The following is a 21,546-nucleotide window of genomic DNA, read 5'->3' as shown; positions in this document are numbered from 1 at the left end:
GAGTTTTGCTAACCATTGGCAGGGGTCTGAAGAAGTTTCAGGCTCCTCCCTCTAGACAGGCAGAGCCTGTTCCTTTCAGGTCCCTGGAGAGGCAAGTAAAGAGGAAGGGCTGTATCTCAAGGAACCCGGTCCAAGGTCGGTCAGTAACTAGACTAAGATACACGATTATTTTCTTGCATTTCTGGCATAAACAAGTGCTTGGAAGCCCCAAGGACGTTTCTGGACAAGGGCTTCTCAAATAACAAAGGGACCTAGTTAGTACACAATAGGACAGTGGTCCTGTCTTGTGTGCTGTCCTCTGTTTAGGGCCTTGCTACCCAGAGGGGCACATTAACAGGGAGGGAAAGACTTGCTCCCTGTCCATGTGCCCTGACACTCCTGGTTTTAGAAGAAGCTGTATCTCAGTGAGAGAGAGAGAGAGAGAGAGAGAGAGAGAGAGAGAGAGAGAGAGAGAGAGGACACACAGGCCAAGGCAGAAGTTCTCAACATATAGAGGGGACGAGGGGCAGCTTATTGGGGAGGCTTATGGCAATATGCCATGACCAGGCACAGGGTCACCTAGGATGATGTCAGCTTGTATGAGGGGGGCTGGCTGCAAATTGGGCGTCAGTCGTTGTGTTGGCTACACGTGGACAGACAGACATTTTAAAGAACCACACTGAGGGTATCTCCAGTAGATGGCAGGAACCTGTTTACCCCAGACTTTCCGCAGCATCTCACGCCCCCTGCTGGACAGGGCCAGGCAGGGTTTGGATCCTGCATGCAGGCCCTATGTCTTCTCTGACCTTGTTGAAGCCACTTACAGCCCAGGTCATTCCACAAGCTGTTCACAGCACTGTTATTCGTCAGGGTCAGGCTGAGTGGATTCTCCGCAGAGTGGATCTTCATCTCCCAGAGAGCTCTCTAGAACTTCTTCTGCCTATGGCCTGTGCCACAGCCTTGTTCCAGCTGGTTCAAATATTCTCTGTACCCAAGGAATTAATAAATTCAATCAAGAGGAGTAGTTTAGGATGAAGGCCGGACATGGAGCCCTTGACTTCCTCTGCTCACCTGTTACCTGGGGCTGCCTGTTCAGATCTACCAGTGAGTTTTCTAATAGTCAGCCCACAGGCAGTCAGACGACCTCTGCTTCTCTCTCTCTCTCTCTCTCTCTCTCTCTCTCTCCTCTCAGCCTCATTTACTCCCCAACTTCACAGAAACGGTCAAGTATTTACTGTGCCTCTGTCTCCCCACTGAGTTAATTTTTGACTTTATGACCCTGAGCCCCCTGAGCTGTACATATGTGTTCCTGTGTGTGCACATGTGCACACATGTATGTGGGGGTTAGAAGCTGACGTCTGGTGTCTTCATCATCCCTTTGTATGTGGGGTTTAAGACGGCTCTCTCCCAGATCCCGGAGTCCGCTGAGTCAGCTGGACTGGCAGCAGGAGTCCGCGAGATCCTCTAGCCTCCCCAGCTAGAGCCTCTTGTCACCGCCTCCCCAGCACTGGCTCTTATAAAAACCTTCTCATAAGAGTTAGCATTGAGATCCTAACGTTGCTCTAGAAGATACTTATTAAGTGAACCATCCCTCCTGCCATCTTGCGTCTGTTTTAAACATTCATTTATCACTGATGCTAAGAACCTGGAAAAGGGAGCCTTGGTTCTCAGGTAACATTGGTAGGGTTTTGTCTTTGAGGTTCTACCACAGGTGCCACGATGACTTGGAAGACATTTGAGCCACCCTCTTGTACCAAAACACACATGAGGCATGAGCTGGGCCAGGGCTGAAACCAGTGAACTGGGCAGTTGAGCGTTTGACTCTTAGGTCCTTGGGTCCTCTGCAGAGTCCGTCAAGGGCCTCTCTGGACAGAATCCTGTTGTCCCTGAGAATTAGGAGAGGTGTCTTGTCCCTCCTGGCTACTGCGTTGTTGAGTTCAGGGGTCTGTCCATGATGGTAGAACCCTTTCAGTATCGCAAGCCCTCTGTATCTGATTCTTGGATTCTTAGAACTAATTCACAAATAAGGCCAAAGTACTCATTAATTCATATAGTCACTAACTTGTTGACCAAAGGGCTGGGTCCCAGTGGTCATTTGAATGAGAATGGCCCCATAGGCTCATATGTTTAGGTGCTTGGTCCCCAGTTAGTGGAGCTGTTTGGGAAGGATTAGGAGGTGTGACCTTGCTGGAGAAGGTGTGTCACTGGGGGTCTGCTTAGAGATTTCAAAAGCTCATGCCATTCCTAGCTAACTCTCCTTCTGCCTCCTGCTTGTAGATCAGATGTCAGCTCTCAGCTACTGACCCAGCACCACGCCTGCCTGCCTGCTTATCTGCTGCCACGTCCCTCACCATGATGATCACAGTCTTCCCCTCTGAAACTGCAATCCTTCATTCAATGCTCTCTTCTGTAAGTTGCTGCAAAGTTGTTGTGAAGAGACACCATGACCACAGCAACTCTTATAAAGGAAACATATAATGGGGCGGGGTGGGGGGAGGCTCATTTACAGTTTCAGAGGTTCATGGCGGGGAGCATAATGGCACGCAGGCAGACATGATATCGGAGCTGAGAGTGCCACATCTTGACTCAGAGGCAACAGGAAGTGGACTGACTGCCACACTGAGCGAAACTTGAGAAAAGAGACCTCAGAGCCTGCCCCCACAATGACACACTTTCTCCAACAAGGCCACACCTCCTAATAGTGCCACTCCCTTTGGGGGCCACTTTCGTTCAAACCACCCCAGTTGCCTTGGTCATGGTGCTTGTCACAGCAATAGGAAGGTAGCTACGACAGCCCCCCACGTGCCCCCAAAGAAACACAGGGACTGTCTGGGCCTGTCCCGGGTCGTTCCCACTCCACTGCTCCCGTGCCTCCAGGCTGTGAGGACAATAAAGCCTGGAGTTTGTCACACTGGCAGGGTCCTTTCTTCCAGTGATGGGGACAATAGACTCTCGGGTTGAGAGAGTGCCTTTTTATCCCTACGTTGAGATCTGAGCCTCACTGAATGACTGATTCCCACAGTCTAGATGTGAAAACCCATCCACAAGGAAAAGAAAAGGGCAGAACCGGTCCTAGCTAGCTCGTCTCCAGGGATACTGCCAACTTCCTGAGGATCCAGCAGGGGGCAGAGGGAGCAGGTCTGCCAATCATCGTCTTTGGTATCTGAAAATTTAGACCCGCCTCCGGATTATAGCTCCTGAGCTTGGATTGGCTTTCATTTCCTCTGTCATGGTGGGCTGGGCCTTATGGTTGGGTGGTTGTCTCGTTTAGGGGCGGGGCAGAGCTGCTCTGGAAGCGTTTTTCAGACACTTGATGCTGGGCACCGCTATCTGAAAGAGGAGTCTTTTCTGACCGTGGCCTGACTGCACAGTCTCCAAGGCTGGACTAGAAATCATGCCCGTGACTCTGGGCTATTGGGATATCCGTGGTGTGAGTGAAAGGTTGGGTCGCTAGGTGGGAAGAGCCTAGGGTCAGAACACAAAGGAAGATTCTCTTGAGCCTTTTACCTGCCTCTGTCAGAACCACCCTGCGCAGTCGGTCCCCTCCCCTTGCCTCCCTCCCTCTCCCCCACCTCTCTTTGTAGTAAAAGGTGGGGAGGCTTTCCTAGAGGAGGCGAAGGCACACATTTAGAATCTCACTAACTGTGACTTTTGTTACCGGCCGTCTCTCTCAGCTGGGTCACGCCATCCGCCTGCTCCTGGAATACACAGAGACAAGCTACGAAGAGAAGAGATATGCCATGGGGGACGGTAATGACGCTCTTCTGGCCAGGTTCTTCCCCCAGCTCAGCCCATTGGTGCCCAGCGGCTTCTGCCTAGCTCCCTGTTTCTCAGCTCCGTAGCTCTCCTCCAGACGAACCCAGAGCGTATCCCTTCTAGAGACTTCTTTGAGGGTGCAGCTTTGCTTTACAACACAGAATCTTGGTTGTGGGATGTTGGCCCTTTTCTGGCTCTAATCGGGTGAGGTTCACCCAGCACTGGCCTAGTGCTTTTGTAAGCCTTGGCTATGTAAGGCCTACAGCCCTTAAGGCCCTATTCAAGCGCACAGCTCTGGGATGGAAGGGTTACTGGGTCAGACTGCATATTCCCTGCACCAGGGGTCCTGCCCTCCTTGGAAGGGTTCTGGGGAAGGAGGCTTAGAGGCAGATGATCTTTTTTTTCACATCCTCTTGTCTACAGCTCCTGATTATGATCGAAGCCAGTGGCTGAATGACAAATTCAAGCTGGGCCTGGATTTTCCCAATGTAGGTGCAGGGAAGGGAAGTTTGGGGAAGGCATGGCGTCCTCACCTCATTTCTTTGCCTGGATGAGGGGGTTTGGGGTCAAAGCTTCTGTTCCCCTGCTCCCATTCCTGGTGGCTGGGCAGTGTGATGGGCTGTGCCCCAGCTCTCTTTCGTTCGGTGTGCAGTGTATTCATAGAAGGCACACTGAATGTCAGACCCCATGTCTGTCCCCACCCAGGGAAGGGATGGATGGACCCCTCATCACATCTAACTCTCCCTGCTTGTCTTTCTAGCTGCCCTACTTAATTGATGGGCCCCACAAGATCACTCAGAGCAACGCCATCCTGCGCTACCTTGGCCGCAAGCACAACCTGTGTGAGTGGGGCTGGCTGCAGGGTGGGGCATGGAGGTCATCCCCCTGGGCTTGTCTGGGGTGGGGTGCTGAGGCTGTGTGCTGTGTGTGCTGCAGGTGGAGAGACGGAGGAGGAGAGGGTTCGTGTGGACATTGTGGAGAAACAGGTCATGGACACCCGCATTCAGATGGGCACGCTCTGCTACAGCCCTGACTTCGTGAGTTCCCACTCTGTGACGTAGGCTGGGTTTGCAGGAGGAGTGAAGAGCTTACGTTCACATCCACAGCTGTGACTTTGTGAGTTCCCACGCTGTGACGCAGGCTGGGTGTGCAGGAGGAGTGAAGGGCTTGTGTTCACATCCACACTGTTCCTCTGGAATTTGAACCCACCCATACTGATTTCCCAGGCTTTCCTATCCTAACAACATGTTGAGCTGCCAACTCACCCCCATTTTGTCAATGAACACTATGTATCAATTGCAAGAAGTTGCGAGGTGTTGTCATGACACCCACGGTTGGAAACTCATTTCCTACAGAGTGAATTCCTGGGTTCAGTTCTCTCCAACTTTGAGCTTGTACCTCCTTGTCCAGTTCACACACCAACTACCACTCCTGGAGTTGACAGATGAAAGCCAGAGCGAAAGAAGTCATGGGCGTTCAGGAACATACCCAACAGCTTTCCTGCAGCTGAGTCCCCAGTAGGAGCAAAAGTGAGGGCCTCTTGCTAAAAGGCAGCTTATGGTCGGCCGGAGGACCACTGTCCCTTGCAACATCCGACCCTGTTCAACTGTATTTGCCCTACTCGATGTTTGAGGATTTGTCCTCGTACCATCTCTTAGAACTCACTTCTTCTCTTCTCTTGAAATGGTTAAGTACTTTGCTTTTCTGCTTCTACTGGCCCTCTCGATCAAGAAGCATGAGATACCCACGAAGTCCTAGGTTAGATATCAGTCGTGACAGATGCAGGGACAGTGTGTCATTCCCATCTAACTTCTGATCATCCCTGAGAGATGAGGCCCGTTAGCAGACAGGAGTCTAACCATGCAAACAGTGAGACATCAGACGGTGATAGCCCAGTCTTATTAAGGAGCCTGCTCCTTTGCACAGCCCTGTGAGGCCACTCTTCCTCCATTGGGGCCTGAATGAGGGTGTGACAGCTGTTTTCTGCTTCAGGAGAAACGGAAGCCAGAGTTTTTGAAGAGCCTCCCAGGTCAGTTGAAGCTCTACTCTGAGTTCCTGAGTCAGCGGCCATGGTTTGCAGGGGACAAGGTAAGGAGGGTAAATGGTGAGGAGGAGGAGGAGGAGGAGGAGGAGGAGGAGGAGGTGGAGGAGGAGGAGGAGGAAGAGGAGGTGGAGGAGGAGCCGCCATTGTTTCCAGGCTACCAGGTCCCATCCCACTGACCCCGCTTCCTGCAGATCACCTTTGCGGATTTCCTCGTCTATGATGTCCTGGACCAGCACCGTATATTTGAGCCCACGTGCCTGGATGCCTTCCCCAACCTGAAGGACTTTGTGGCCCGCTTTGAGGTGATGTCCTGATCCCCTTTCTTCTTGGATGCCCTTTCCTTCCCCCTTTCTAGGATACTTCTCTAGTTCTGAGGGTTAAAAGAAGAATAAGAAGGATCTATTGAGCCCTGGCTTTCTGCCAGGACCCATGTTCAGCCTCTTAGGTTTGTGGAGTCAATTTGTCATTGCAATAGTAAACTGGATAGAATTAGATGTCCCACTGGACTAATAAGGGATCTGAGACTGTGGAGAACAAGCTGTTTGCTCAAGGTCCTAGTTCCAGCAGAGACTGTTCTGGGCTCCTGACTGCCTTTGGCTTCTAAAGGCAGCATTCAGTGCGTCTCTGATTTGTGCAAAAGGGAAAGTCAGGCCTTTGTACAGCATGGGTTTCCTGCTCAGGACCTGTGGCATGCAGAACATGTGAAGAATGTGTTTGTTCCTGCAACCATTGGGCAGAGACCAAGGCAGACTGATGTGCAGAACCAAAACATACTCAGTGGTCACACCTGGCCTGCAGAATGATGCAGTCGGCCTTGTTTATGACTAGGGAAGCAGGGTGATCCCGGCCCGCTCCCGGGGATGAACTTATCTTGAGTTCTGTCGGTGGGTGTACTCTTGCCTCCCCCTCTTCTTTCATATCTTATGTTCCTCTATGAAACGAGGCCATACTTTTATTTTTATTCAGTTTCTTTGATTCTCCCCTGTGTGTGGCCCAACAGGACATGCAAAAATGTCCCTCCATTGTGGGACTGGGTGCAGCTGAAAGCAGTAAGCATGGCAGAGATGCATGTATATTAGTAATTGCCTGGCACCCATCTCACAGTGACTCAGAGCCATGCTGAATTTTCTGGTTTCACATGAACAAGACCAGATTTGAAAATTAGAGCCATTAGCATAGCAACAGCTCTTGGCCTGGAAGTGTTTCTCCTTCTCCACTCTCCATGAAGGGATGCGTTCATTTTTCAGTTCTGGTCCACGTAGAGTGGTCTTGGGAGTGTGTAAGAACTGACCTGGCAGAGGAGTGGGGTGTTTGCGGAGAAGCCCTTGTTCTGAGCACAGATAGATGGCTGTGGCTCCTTGGGGGCTGGTAGCTCCAGCTCTCTGTTGGTCTTTAAAAATGATCTGTGCATTCTTTGCTGAGGTGCCCTGTAACACACTCTCCTGAATCAGAGCTAGAGATGAGGTTAGCTGGGGCTCAGGGAGAGTGTGCCCAGGGCTCAAAAGAAGCTTCAGGCGAGAGTTGGAGCTGGCCACTCCTTGCAGACCCCTTACCCCTCTCCGTTCACATTCAGGGTTTGCTGAATCCCTGGGTAGAACCTAGACTCTCTTCTAAGCCATATGTGCAAGTACTCGGCCCTTTTGGTTTTCTGGATCCTTGCTTCTTTTCATTATAGACTTGGCAATCCAGCCAGGAGTCACAGTGCCCTCTATGGGATGCAGGGGGGAGTGCAGAGAGCAGAGTGGCAGGCACAGAGCATGGGAGAGTGAGGAAGTTTCTTCACCTCTGGGTACCTCAGCATCCCTGCTAAATGGTGATGGTGGGACTGATTTTGCAGGGTGGTTGGATGGATTTTCTGCATCTGGATTTTAAACTCTCTTGGATGTTCCTAGAGTGAGTTTGCCCACCTGAGAGCCTGCTTTCTCATTCCTGCCTGTAGGGCCTGAAGAAGATCTCTGCCTATATGAAGAGCAACCGCTTCCTCCCGAGCCCTTTGTACTTAAAACAGGCCATGTGGGGTAACAAGTAGGACCCACATTGCTGGTGCTGGCAGGGAAGATCTGTCAGTGCCCCTGGCACCCCGGACACCAACGGGGCAGCTAACTTCCAGTAACTTCTGTGCCCCAGTCCTCCATTCCTTTCTCTGTCTTTTGTTATCCCCCTCTACACAAATCCTTGCCTCCCATTTCGCACCGCCTCTTTTCACGCAAGCCTTGAAATTTCAGCTCCCATCCTTCGCAAAGACCCTTCCTTTTCTTACTTGTTTCTGTCGTGTTTCTTACTAGATAGACAGCCATTCTATTGCTTGTGGAAGCTGGGTTATTGCCCAAAGATCCATACTGCCTGGTGTACAGGTTCGCTCCTCAGAGTGGGATGGCCGACCTTGTTTGATCTCTAGTAAAGTATGAGCCACGCTTGCTTCGTGTCCTGTCTTATTTTCTGCAATTCGCCGGAGGGACTGCATTGATGTGCACCCTTGTTCTGTTGTTCATGAGAACAGGTGGGTGATGGAAACATGGGGGGAGGTGGGCTTTCAGGCAGGAGGAGGTAAGATCATGCACAGGGGTGGGAAATATGGCTAATCTGTTAAGGGCACTTCCTGTTCTTGTGTAAGATCTGGGTTTGGTTCCTACCACCCGCGTGGCGGCATGCAATGACCTGTAAGCCCAGTTCCAGGGAATTTGATGCTGTCTGTTGCCTCCTTGGACTTTCAAATACACTTGGTGCACGTGAATTTAGGCATGCAGACACACACGCATAAATAAATCTTTAAAAGAGAGAGATCACAATGTCCCCTGACAGTGTTCACCTGGTGCACGTGAATTTAGGCATGCAGACACACACGCATAAATAAATCTTTAAAAGAGAGAGATCACAATGTCCCCTGACAGTGTTCACCTGGTGCACGTGAATTTAGGCATGCAGACACACACGCATAAATAAATCTTTAAAAGAGAGAGATCACAATGTCCCCTGACAGTGTTCACCTGGGTTTCTTATAGGAGTCCCTCACCCATCATTCTGCAGTGTGCAGTACCTCTGTTGGCCACGTGCACCTCTAAGCCTGTGTCAGAGAGGTGCCGGGCTGGTGGGCAGAGGGTGAGCAGGCTCCAGGTTCAACATCTGGCCTCGCCTGGAAGTCATCTCTCTCTCCAAGATGTTTTGCTATAAATATTCCCTATTGTTGGTGATTGTGTTGTGGGATCGTCAACAAATCCAATCATCGCTCATCGAGGGCGGATCCTGGCCTTGTTGAAATGTATGGCGGTGCCTGGCACATTGTTAATGTTCAGGAAATTGTGAAGGTTTGCTTTTTAGAGATGTTTGTACCAGTGTTTGGAGGAAAAGCTCTGGAAATACCAATGGTTCTGGAGAAGGCATAGAATGAGGTACAGAAGAATTTTCCATGTGGAGGTGCTGTGGTCTGACCCAGAGACCCAGGTGAAGCACTTAAAAGGCTTCAATTAAGCCAGGTGGTAGCAGCACACGCCTTTAATCCCAGCACTCGGGAGGCAGAGGCTGGTGGATCTCTGTGAATTTGAGGCCAGCCAGGTCTACAAGAGATAGGTGCAGGACAGGCTCCAAAGCTACAGAGAAACCCTGTCTTGGAAAAATAAATAAACAGGGGGATAAAAAGAGGCATCAGTTTCCTTGAGCAGCTGGAGATGGGCAGGTCTGTTTTCCCAGGCCCTGGAGCAACCTGGGTCACTAGAGGTGCCATCAGGTCACCCACAGGCGCCGTCAGGTCACCCACAAAGGCACTGGGTTCACTGAAGAAGCATCCAGTGAGCAGTATCCTTGAGGGCAGCCGGCTCCCGGATCCTGGCCTTTGTCAAGCACTTCCTATCTATAACTAGCAGCAGGTTGGAGGACAGCCTCCTGGGCACTGTCCCTATGCCCAGTTCCAGCTGCTACCACAGCAGTTGAGAAATAATCATAGACAGGATGTGAGGATCACGGTGGAAAAAGTGATTAAATGAAGGTAGAGCCTGTGAGATCGGAGAAGAGATTATTTCCTGTGCTCATCGAAGAGATCAGCACCCTTCTCAGCCAACCTTCACTAAACACTAACTGAAGCCCAGACACAACAGCAACAGGAAAAAGAGAAGTTAATGGGCATATATAAAAGTGAAGAAGACAGAAATATTAAACCAGACTAATATTGTTATCGTTCTATAGCAGAAGCTAGAAAACACTTTCCATGAATAGCCCTGGCCTCGTGTGCACACGTGCCTGGACGTGCAGGTCAGCGGATGACATCAGGTATCCTCCTCAGGCTCTCTTAAGATCTCTCTCTGAACCTGGCACTCACTGGTTCGGGTAAGCCGTGTACAGAGTAAGTCCGGAGAGTCCCCATCTCCCCAGCTTGGGGAGTCTAAGTTCTTATCACAGCAGCACTTGGCTTGACAACTCAGGTCCTTGTACTTGCACGACATACAAGTACTTTGTAAAGGGAGTCACTTCCCGCTCCTTTCCTGGGTCATTTTTAATATCTCTGCTGGGTATTAAACTCCACGTAATGAATCGATCTGGCTGTGTTCTGATGAACAAAACTGTAGACACAGGGTTACTGCAGCAAAAGGATCCGAATAACTCACACCTGGGCCAAAGACTTGAACAAACAATTTTCTAGAGGAGATGTACAATTGACAGTAAACACATAAAAGTTGCTCAAAATCACTTATCACTGAACAAACAAAACTACATTGAAGATATGCCTCACACACATCAAATTAGCCACTGTCAAGCCGTCATGGTCAAGATGGCAAACTGGGTGATTATGTGGGGTAATTGGAAGAATTTTGTCTTGCCCCTAAGAATAGAAAATGTTGCAGCTACTGTGGAAATTAAACTGTTGGTAATTATTTCCTTTAAAAAAAATTACAATATGATTCACTAATTCCTTTTCTGGATGCATATGCAAAGTAATTTGAAGTTCATGAATACACACATATGCATATATGTTATGTGTGTATGTGTATATGTATGCGTGGCCCCATGTGCTTAGGCAGAATATTATGATTGTCAGAGCATATGGTAGAGACTATCTTCACTTCTGGGTGGATAGGAGGCAGAGTGTGTGACAGGAAGGTGCCTGGAATGCCCTCTGCAAGAACCTGCCCCTAGTTTATCTCCTCTTATGGGGAGAATCCAGGGGATTGAGCAACTCTGCTCCATGGAGTCTTTCAAGGTCTCAGCCTCCTTTCACCCATGGTCCCTCCATTCCCTAGGGTGCTTCCTCTTTGTTGGGGTTTAGGGTTTGAGAGGTGAAAGCAGCTCACAAGGGAAGCGTTGAGCCAAACTGCTCTCAGGCCAGACCTTATCAACACCCACAGGAAGGGAGGAAGCACAGCGTGGTGGGGTCTGAAGTGTGGAGTTCTGGGCTTTGAAGGTCTCTTGGGACGACAAACTTGGAGCGGGGAGTGGTGTTATAGGAGAAAATGGGTACAAGGCCAGCTGATACCCCCTAGCCAACTAAGAGAGATTGCGTGTTTTTGTATTTCTTGTTAAAACGTCCCAAGGACATTTCTGGATAAGGATTTCTGGAAGAACAAAGGGCCTAGTCAATTTGTGAGAGGACACTGGTCACTTGTAATCCTTCTCTGTTCAGGGCTATGCTATCTGCAAGGGCCCTTTGCGAGGGAGAGACACGCTCCCTGCCTGGGTGCTGGGTCTGGCACTCCTGTCCTTAGATGAAGTGATATCTAAAGTACAGGAAGGAGAGAACAAAAACAAGTCCAAACCAAGGCAAGAGATTCCCCCTCTACAAGTGAGGCAGAGATCAGACTCATCCCGCGGTTGAGGTAGTGTGCTATGACCAGTCACAAGATCACCTAAAATGGTGCCATCTTGTGCTATATCGTACAAAGCACAGTGTGTGTGAATAGGACCAGCTGTGAGTTGTGGGGGACAAGCAGAGGTTCACAGACAGACAGTCTTCATGCTCCATCTACAGAATATCCTACTGACTTATAGCCCCAAGTGGAGAAGTACTGAGACCCAAGAGATATAGTTGGTGCTAGATTTGAGTAGACATGTAGGAGTCCAGTTGGAAGAATTTGTGTGTGTATATCTATGCTTGTACGTGTGTGTGCATTTTGTAAGCATGCACAGGGACTTGGGAGGACATCAGGGCTCCTCTAGCTCTTCCCACCTTTTCTGTTTGAGGCATCATCTCTATCTGAACCGAAAAGTTCAGCTCATGGTTTTCAACCAACTCCGGCTAAGCCCCATCCCACTCCTTAACGCTCGGCATGGACCTATGCCTAGCTTGTTTCATGGACACTGGGATCAGAACTCAGGTCCTCATAGTTGCGTAGCCATCACTTGTAATCACTGAACCATCTCTCCAGCTCCCTGGTTGGAAGATTTTAATCCTGAAATCAAATGGAACAGTGTCCTTCATTCTCAAGTTTTTCTCCCTTCATCCTCTGCGTGGCTTGTTTCCTATCTGTGAGATGGGATTATGTATGTATTTTCACTGATACTCAATTATCTTCTCTGTATGAAGCAGAGCGAGCCATGCAAAGATGACCCACCATTCGGTGGCTAAGTACAGCAAAGAGCAAGAGGCATACAAGTCACCTGGCTACCGGGGGTCACAGTAGCCTTCACCACTTCACAATGGGTCTTCGAGTCCATTTGATATGTACTCGGCTACTGGAGGCATCAGCACAATAGGTTTGTGGTCCGAAGTTGTCCCTCCATCAAATGTTCTGCTTTCTCAGATTCTATTTGGCTCTGGTTCTGATACAGGAATAGCCTTGGTGATTGTGCAAATGTTGGCACGGTTATGGGAGGGATGGACTGGAGAGCTGAGGGCTACAGCCCAAGGCCTACGACTCTAGGGCTCTGAACGCTGTAGGGATTATCTGAGCTGGCTCTCCTGGTAAGATGGAACAAAAACACATCCAGTGCCCAGAGTCCCTTTGCACGGTCCTCTGTAGCAGGGCTGGATATGAGGCAGCTTGAGGCACAGTGAGATTGGTCTGAGGTTCCACATAGAACAGGTTGGACCTCTACTTTCAGGAGTGATTAGAGCTGGATCAACACTCCAGGATGCCCCTTCTCTCCTTGTGCACTTCATCCAGGGTTTGGCAGGTCAGTTGTTGAGGTCTGGGCTCTTTGGTCTGCTGTCCTGGCCTGTTCTGGACTTCCTTGTCCTGTTACAGGTATGCAACAGGAGGATGTTCCCTGTGGAGAAGGAATATGTCTGTGAAGACAGGGGGTGATGGGGTGTCCTGCAGGAGGAGAGGAGGTGACTGGGTAGAGAGGACACTGAATGGGAGTCCTAGAGCCAGACTGACTCAGTCCCTGTCCCAGGGACCAGCTGTGTGAGCAGGAGAAAGCCACCTAACACCTATGGACCTCAGCTTTTGCTGATAGCTAGTCATGGTCTGATAGAACCTGCAGGATTATTAAGTGAGTTTTCTGACTCTCTATGTATGAGGAACCCCCGCCCCCCCGCCCCCCCCGCCAGGTCTCCCCTTTTTTACAGGAAATTGAAGAGGCTGCATTAGCGCCCACAGGGAAAGGCTGCTCCTGGAGTGGAGCCCCAGGAAGCCCCGTGGGGACACAGGCTGGAGCTCTTTACTATCTCCTCACTCACAGGGCCTGGAGCAGACCCCTGCTTGCACGAAGACCAGTTGCTTCTTCCAGACCTATGCTCACAAAGATGGCCACTAAATATGGACGCTTGGGGCAACAGTTAGGGCCGTGACAGGACACGAGGTGTGGGTGAGACCCTCATTCTCCCTGTGAAGCTGGGGCCTCAGCAGCAGCCACTCCCCTCCAGCCCAGCACTGCCTTCTCTTTCTCTTTTTCTTTCCTCTTCCTGACCTCAAGGTATTGTCTACCCTTCTTTTTGTCCCTGATCCCTGTCCCGTTCTTGCCCTTTAAAGCCTAGGCTCCTTCTTTTCCTTCAACAAAGTGGCCTCCTGAAGTGACTGTCCCTGAGGCTGGCCTGACAGTCCTGTCTGGCACTGGCTGTGCTATGCTGAGGAGCCTGGTATGCCCACCCCATGCTCACTAGTGGTTACCTGCAGTGTTCCCCAGTGAGGCCCCTGTATGGCCTTGTACGGTTTCCATAAAGTCTGAGTCACACTTGCTTTGGATGTCACATGAGCTTTCGCCATTGCAGAAGAAGGACTGCCTGGTGACCCTAATAGTGCCCGGTTCACAAGGATTCTAGAGGACTAAGAAGGGTACCCCCAGAGCAGGTGACCTTCGCAAGATCTCTAGACATGAAGGGCACCTTCTGTGCCTGGAATCTTTTTCACTCTGCTCTGTTATTGAGATTTGCAAGTTAGTAAAAATCAGGCCTAAAAAAATATATCATTACAATGATTTTGCAAATTAGGGAAGGTTTCCTCTTCTTCAGCTACATTTTAACACGATGAAATAAAACCAACACAAACATAAAACACGTTTTTTAAAAACTCAAGATTGGAGTGAGTTGATGGTACATTCTAAGAGAGATAGGCATGGTGCTGTATGCCCTTAATCTCAGCACTTGGGAGTTGAGGCAGGAGAAGTGAAGTTAATTCATGGCCCCCCCTGTGTTACCTAGAGTTCCAAGGCCAGCCTCTGAAGTCATCACAAACGAAGAAGAAGAAAAAGAAGAAGAAAAAGAAGAGGGAGAGGAAGAGGAAGAGGAAGAAGGAGGAGGAGGAGGAGGAGGAGGAGGAGGAGAAGGAGAAGGAGAAGGAGAAGAAGAAGAAGAAGAAGAAGAAGAAGAAACATAAGACAAAGAGCGCTTGTTCCTCAGGAATTTGGGGAATCAAGCCTTGCAAAGAGAAACATGTTCCATCAATTGTCATAAATTACAGGTCCACATGAATGGCCTGGCTGGGGAGTCAGCACACCAGAGATGATTATAAACCACAGCTCCTTCCGGGTCTTACTCACCCCCAGGATGGTGCTGGAGAGAAACAAAATGGGATCTTGGTTATAAGCTTTTGTACTCACGCTGGGAGGGGTCTGAGGTGGGGGTGGCTAGGGAGGACTAGTTTGGGGGAGAGCACCTGAACAAGGGAGCAGCTGGGGTTCATAGGAGACGAGTGTGTGCTTTTTCTTTTATGAATTCTCTCAAAGGCTAGTATTATATCAAAATAAAAAAAACTGAAAAAATAGATAAATTTACCACATGTTCCAGGACACATACACCACACACATATACAAACACACCGAGTTGAAGCAAATTTAATTAGAAAGATTTATCTTGTATGCATGACTATATTTACATTATCATGTTTTACAGTTTTTCTCTTTTCATGTATTCACAATACAAGAGATAATTTTGTCCTCAGAGCACATTTGTCAAGGTTCCAGGCCTCCTGAATTGTCACCACTAGGCAGTGCGGCTGACAGCTACCGGAGGCTACAGAACAGCAGCCCGGTAACGGAGGAGAGCAGAGACACTAAGGAGGAGCCGGGAGTCCAGCCCCGCCTTTTGCTTCAGGGGGTCAGCCAACCCACTGCGTAATATCTGAGCTCAAGCTCCATTGGCTCTCACTTGTGGTGGGCTTGGCCCGCCCCGCTGGACTCCGGTATTGGTCGAAACTGGGGCCGGGGGCGGGCGGTCTGAAAAACTGACAGAGCTAAGTCCCGGTCCCTCCATTTCTGGCAGCTTTCAGAACGTCGAGCCTAGTCTGACACTGACCCTGTCTTTTCGGACCACAGCACCATGCCTATGATACTGGGTTACTGGGACATCCGCGGGGTAAGTGAGGGTCCAAAAGCAGAGTAAGATTTTGAGGAGGCGTAAGAACACACAGAGTAGATGGGTTTGCCGGGGAGGATTGTCTTCCGAAAGGCAATCTGTGGAGGCATGCTATTGGAGGGGTGTGTGTGTGTGTGTGTGTGTGTGTGTGTGTGTGTGAGAGAGAGAGAGAGAGAGAGAGAGAGAGAGAGAGAGAGAGGGAGGGAGGGAGGGAGGGAGAGAGAGAGAGAGAGAGAGAGAGAGAAAGGGACAGAGAGAGACAGAGAACGCATAGAGATGGTAAAATTAGTACAGGGAGATGGGGACTCATCTGGAGGGGGTAAATAATCTCACTGTCTCTGGTTGTCTGTTGCAGCTGGCCCATGCCATCCGCCTGCTCCTGGAATACACAGACTCAAGCTATGAGGAGAAGAGATACACCATGGGTGATGGTGACTGCACCTTCCTAGTCAGATCCCTACCCTACTCCTGCCCACTGGTGCCCAGCGGCCCATGCCTAGGCCCCTTGTTGCTCAGCTCTGCCTCTTCTTGTTGGAACTAGACTATACCCCCTTATAGAACCTTAACCGTGTAGTTTGCTCTACCAATGGAAGATGCTAATGAACGATTAGAGGGTTCTTTGTATATACAACTGGGTTCCATTCCCTTCAGCACTTGGCTAAAGATTTTGTAAGCTTTAGCGATGGAGGAGCCCACAGCCCTCATAGACTTCTTTATCCTTGAAACTTGCAGTGTGAGACTGTGACTGTGTGAGTCAGCTTGCAGGTCTGCTGTCTCAGAGAGTCTTCAATTCCTTGGGAGGGTCTTGGGAGAGGGATCTGAACACATGGGTCCTTTGATTTCATGTTACCTTGTCTACCACAGCTCCCGACTATGACCAAAGCCAATGGCTGAACGAGAAATTCAAGCTGGGCCTGGACTTTCCTAATGTAGGTGCAGGGAAGGGAGGTTTGGGGAAGGTTATGGTGTCCCTATTTTGCACAGATCAGGAGGTCCGGTGTCGGGTTTTTCATCCTCCCACCCCTGGTTGTCCACATCATCTTTTTGGTACAGGCTGCATCCCAGGTCTTTCACTCGAGTGCATTGTGTTCATGGAAATTTTCCCATGCCAGGCACAGTGAGTGTCAGGCCCCATGTCTGTCCTCACCCAAGGAAGGGATGCCAGGACCGCGTACCCCATCTGACCCTCCCTGTTTGTCTCTCTAGCTGCCATATTTAATTGACGGGCCCCACAAGATCACCCAGAGCAACGCCATCCTGCGCTACCTTGGCCGCAAGCACAACCTGTGTGAGTGGGCTGGCTGCAGGGTGGGAGACGGTGGCCATCCTCCTGGGCTTGGTACAGTGGGATGCTGAGAGTGAGTCTGTGCTGTGTGTGCCGCAGGTGGGGAGACAGAGGAGGAGAGAATCCTTGTGGATATTTTGGAAAATCAGCTCATGGACAACCGCATGATGCTAGCCCGGCTTTGCTATAACCCTGACTTTGTGAGTCCTGCTCCGGGCTGGGTGAGGTGGGAGAACAGGAGCTTGTACCCTTGCCTTCTCACCTTCTCCGTGTGTTTAGCATCTAATCTTCTTCGCCATGTTCACCTAGAAATGGTGCCCGGGACTGCAGCCTTCATGTGGCACAGCCACACAGCTAAGATGGGGCTGTCTAAGGCCTTCCTGGTTACAAAGCAAGATGTCTCCAAATCAAAGCTACCAAAACAAACCAACCCCTCCAGGCGCTTGTGCACATACTCACCCCCCCTCCACACACATTCCTGCCCACAGAATGACCCGTGAACCTCAGAGTCTTGTCAAATGAAACTCCCAGTGAACTTTACTGCCTTTACCAACCAGTGCAAACCTGCACAGTCAAGCATCAATACCTGGGCAGGAAAGACCATGTTTAGAATCCTCAGCTCTGACTACCCGTTTCTGCCCTGGGTTATGGCTTCCACTTGGCTTAAATCATCGGTGCTCCGATAGTTCACTCTCAAACAATGAGGAAAAAGTGGAGCCACCTGGAAATGGAAGGGCGTCACCACCTGGGGACTCTTCCCAAGTAGATTCCCAGAGCCAGGCCCAGGATGCCCAAGGTGGTAAGCAGATGTTCCCCATAGGCAATCCGCAGCCAATCAACTCTCTCCCTGTCTCTTTCACCCTCGCAAGTTGATCTCATCATTTTTGAAGCTGCGCCCAAGTCCTACCCTTCTCCTGCCACTTTACCGTGTAGAACATTCGACTTCTTTTCCAGAGTGCTTTAGTTTTGCTTCTTTGACTCTGCATAACACCTGAGTCCAGAGCCCGTCCACATAGTGCTGAGTGTGACCCACAAGAGTGGTTCTGGACATCAGTGGTGAGTCCCAGGGACAGGGTATTCCCGTGTGCCTTCTCATCACCTCTGGCACTGGATCTGGTGCCTGTGGGATCTAATCAGTGATGACATAACAGAATAAAGCCTGATCTCTGGAAGGCAGCCACACCTCTGCTCAGATGGGGCCTTCACAGCCCTGTGAGCTCAGCCCGTGCCCAGAATCTTCTGACTGAGGGTGGTCACCGTGTTTTCTGCTGTAGGAGAAGCTGAAGTCAGGCTACCTGGAGCAACTCCCGGGAATGATGAGGCTTTACTCCGAGTTCCTGGGCAAGCGGCCGTGGTTTGCAGGAGACAAGGTAAAAGGAGTGGGGTGGACAGGAGGAGGAGCTGCCATTCTTCCTAAGTTACCAGATTCCAGTACACTCACTGGCGGCTTCCTGCAGATCACCTTCGTGGACTTCATCGCTTATGATGTCCTGGAGAGGAACCAAGTATTTGAACCCAAGTGCCTGGACGCATTCCCCAACCTGAAGGACTTCATCTCCCGCTTTGAGGTGATGCTCCTAATCCTCTTTTTTCTTGAATTTCCTTCCTTCCTCCGATAAATCCTTAGTCCTGGATCTAAGTTAAAAACAGCAAAAACAGTGGCATTTATTGAGTCTGGCAGGACCTGTGCTCAGCATCTTTTTTCTATAGGGTGAACTTCATCATTATGATCAATAGGGCAGATTAAATTGTGATTCCCATTGGATAGATATGAAAACAGACTATAGAGGGTAAGTCCCTTACTAGCAGAGATGATACCCAGCTCCCCTTGGTATCCGGCCTCTAAGGTCAGCAGGCAGTGGCTATGTTCCTATTTTCTGTCAAAAGAAAGAGCCTTGGGCCCTTGTGTCTGGTTTACATAGCCCAGGGTGCTGTGGAGAAGGCAGAACATGGCAGGACTGTGTAAGCCATGGGCATTCTGAGAGGGAGGCTTGGTAGGATTTGTGTGAAATAGCCGTGTGTAGACAACACTCACACCCGATCTTCAGAACGCTTCCCTCCATTTGATCCCAATCTGAGTACATGACAAACCCAGGGCTGTTTCTTTGATAGTAGATTTGAGAGTGTGTGTGGGCCCTGTTCAGGGTTTTATCCTAAAGTGTGGCACGGTGTGGGGCTTTTCTTCCCTTTTCCCATGTTTCCATGGAGACGTTTTGTATTCTCTCCTATCACTGGCCTCCTCCTCTATATGAGACTCAGCGTCAGGCCCAATGAGACACGGAAAGGACTCCACTCAGAGACTGAGTACGGCAGAGAGATGGGGACCTAACAGACATGGTGTCAGATGGGTGCTGGGAATCGAAGCTCCAGCCTCACTGCACGAGTTCCCCGGACTCTCCTTAACACCCACATAATCTCTCCTTTCAGAGACTTGGCAACTGCAGGTGGTGGGACAATGGGTTTCTAGTTGGGCATCTCTTTAAATCAAGCGATACCTCATCTTAGTTCTCACCAGCTCTGACTCTGGTCCTGATGCAGTGGCCTTGGGGTATACCAGAGTTGTGTGGCCATGGTAGGGAAGGATGGAAGAGCCAAGGGCTGCAGCCCAAGGCTTGCGGCTCCCGTCTCCTTGACAACAGTCAGCTCTAGGGCTCTGAACACTGTAGGAATTATCTGAGCTGGCTCTACCGATAAGATGGAACAAAACACGCCTGGTGTCCCTTTGCAGTCTCTATATATAGCAGGGCTGGATATGAGGCAGCTTGGGGCACAGTGAGATTGGCCTGAGGTTCCACAGAGAACAGGTTGGACCTCTACTTTCAGGAGTGATTAGAGCTGCCCCCTCCTCCCCTTGTGCACTTCATCCAGGGTTTGCCAGGTCAGTTGTTGAGGTCCTGGCTCTCTGGTGTACTGCACTGGCCTGTTCTGGACCTCCTTGTCCCGTTACAGGTATTTTCTGTGTAAACCAGCCAAGAGGATGTTCCCTGTGGAAAAGGAGCCTGTCTGTGAAGACAGGGGGTGGTGGGGTGTCCTGCAGGAGGAGAGGAGGCGACTGGGTAGAGAGGACACAGAATGGGAGCCCTAGAGCCAGACTGACTCAGTCCCTGTCCCAGGGACCAGCTGTGTGAGCAGGAGAAAGCCACCTAACACCTCTGGACCTCAGCTTTTGTTGACATGTAGGCACAGTGAGACTGATCTTGGATTATCAAGTGGGTGATCTGAGCATATATATAATGTAACATATATACATAATAGCATATACATAATCGATATGGATACAAAGCCTGTTGTGGAGTCTTTATAGGAAACTGAAGAGTTCCCCATTCAGAACTCTAACACTAGAGCCTATGGGGAAAGCTGCTCCTGGAGTGGGGCTGCTTATCCCCGTGGGGCCGCTGACCTTAGCTCCTGCTCCATCCTTCTCGCTCACAGGGCCTGAAGAAGATCTCAGAATACATGAAGACTAGCCGCTTCCTCCCGAGACCTGTGTTCACAAAGATGGCCATTTGGGGCAGCAAGTAGAGCCTTGGCTGGGTGGGGTGTATGATTACGTTGCCAGATTTCTTTGGATTGCAAGGAGCCCAGGGGAGCAGCCAGGACCCCTGCAGCCCCAAAGCCACCCTTTCCTTCTCCTTTCTTTCCACCCCGCTCCAGACCCCAAGTTTCACAGTTATCTTTTTTTTTTTTACTCATCGAATTCCTGCCCCACATAGGCTCTGTAAACCATTGCCACTCCTTTCCATGATCAAAGTACCCTTCTAAAGCTAAAGTGCCCTTTACAGGCTCATGTGTTTGGATACTTGGTTCCCAACTGATGACCACTTTGGACAACTCTGGCAGGTGTTGGGGGAGGGTCTATCTGAGGGAGGTTGCTAGGAGCCTAGGCTGCTTTGACCGTTGTAGCCGCGCCCCTGTTCTGCGTGCTGTTTCTCTGAGCAAGCTGTGCTGCGACAGAAACGCTTATCGCTGCATCTGTGGACTCAGTCCTATTGCCTGCCTTCCCTGCCCCTTTGAACTGTAGCTCCTGAACCATGAACTGGAATAAATCATTCCCCCCACCTTAGGTCGTTTTTGTTTGGTATTTTGTCATAACAACAGACAGCTGACGAGAAGCCTAATTCCAACAGATCCAAAACCCCTTGTAGAGGAGCTTCAATACTGAAGGCCGTCTCTTTGGTCTTCCGAGGTCTCGAAGTCAACTGCCAGCTTGGCTTTCATGTTGCTTCATGTGTGACATTCTTTTATACACATTGTTAGTGGGAAGCTTTGTCTCCTCAGAATTTTTCCTCACCAGTTCTTCATTTGCGTCACGCACTCCCAAAACGATTTAAAAACCACACCAAAGAGCGAGTCGCCAGGAGATTTTTTTCAGGGTCTCAGCGGTTCCCATGCATGGCACCAGAATGAGCTGCTTTATGGGTAGGCATTCAGTCCAGGCTCAGTTGGGAGAATATGGCTACTCAACAAAGACCTCTTATCCAAAAACAAAATAACCAGAAAAAAAATTGCAAAACAGACAAAGGCTTGAACAGGCATTTCCTAAAAATGAACATCCAAGTGGTCTATTAGCTCGTAAATTCACAACAAATGCCAGTCATTGTATACACTCTAACATCTTAGCATAGACCCACTAGGATGACCAGGATCCAACAGGCTGGCAATCGCTGGCAGTTTATGAAGTAATGGAACTTGTGTTTTGCTGGGTGTATAACCACTTTGGAATGTTGACAATGGTAAAGTGTTGAGCAAGTAGTGACCTTT

At 50.0% G+C, this 21,546-nt stretch overlaps 2 protein-coding genes across 2 annotated transcripts; both read left to right on the top strand.

Annotated features, from left to right (window-relative positions):
- The first annotated feature begins 3,261 nt into the window (after positions 1-3,261).
- LOC121437892 (glutathione S-transferase Mu 6) lies at positions 3,262-8,187 on the top strand. The gene is made up of 8 exons (XM_041638009.1): positions 3,262-3,409; positions 3,654-3,729; positions 4,159-4,223; positions 4,496-4,577; positions 4,672-4,772; positions 5,728-5,823; positions 5,971-6,081; positions 7,719-8,187. The coding sequence occupies exons 1-8, from the start codon at positions 3,374-3,376 to the stop codon at positions 7,806-7,808; spliced, it is 657 nt and encodes a 218-aa protein (XP_041493943.1). The 5' UTR covers positions 3,262-3,373; the 3' UTR covers positions 7,809-8,187.
- A 7,170-nt stretch (positions 8,188-15,357) lies between these two features.
- LOC121437991 (glutathione S-transferase Mu 7) lies at positions 15,358-20,848 on the top strand. Its single transcript, XM_041638154.1, has 8 exons — positions 15,358-15,500; positions 15,856-15,931; positions 16,365-16,429; positions 16,707-16,788; positions 16,885-16,985; positions 18,060-18,155; positions 18,243-18,353; positions 20,218-20,848. The coding sequence occupies exons 1-8, from the start codon at positions 15,465-15,467 to the stop codon at positions 20,305-20,307; spliced, it is 657 nt and encodes a 218-aa protein (XP_041494088.1). The 5' UTR covers positions 15,358-15,464; the 3' UTR covers positions 20,308-20,848.
- Positions 20,849-21,546: the final 698 nt, after the last annotated feature.

The sequence above is a fragment of the Microtus oregoni genome, unplaced genomic scaffold (genome assembly GCF_018167655.1).
Source record: "Microtus oregoni isolate MIOR12 unplaced genomic scaffold, Mior012 000054F_ref0000373, whole genome shotgun sequence".
In the NCBI taxonomy this organism is placed as follows: Eukaryota; Metazoa; Chordata; class Mammalia; order Rodentia; family Cricetidae; genus Microtus; species Microtus oregoni.
The sequence above is the reverse complement of the archived record's forward strand: the minus strand, read 5'-3'. Positions and strand labels throughout refer to the sequence as shown.

What these genes read in the sequence shown, in the direction of transcription:
- LOC121437892 (XM_041638009.1), top strand. Translation starts at nt 3,374, where the DNA reads ATGCCCGTGACTCTGGGCTATTGGGATATCCGTGGT. An exon ending in TGGCCGCAAGCACAACCTGT is followed by an intron (nt 4,578 to 4,671) that starts GTGAGTGGGGCT and finishes TGTGTGCTGCAG; the next exon opens with GTGGAGAGACGGAGGAGGAG. An exon ending in TCTGCTACAGCCCTGACTTC is followed by an intron (nt 4,773 to 5,727) that starts GTGAGTTCCCAC and finishes TTTCTGCTTCAG; the next exon opens with GAGAAACGGAAGCCAGAGTT.
- LOC121437991 (XM_041638154.1), top strand. Translation starts at nt 15,465, where the DNA reads ATGCCTATGATACTGGGTTACTGGGACATCCGCGGG. An exon ending in TGGCCGCAAGCACAACCTGT is followed by an intron (nt 16,789 to 16,884) that starts GTGAGTGGGCTG and finishes TGTGTGCCGCAG; the next exon opens with GTGGGGAGACAGAGGAGGAG. An exon ending in ACTTCATCTCCCGCTTTGAG is followed by an intron (nt 18,354 to 20,217) that starts GTGATGCTCCTA and finishes TCTCGCTCACAG; the next exon opens with GGCCTGAAGAAGATCTCAGA.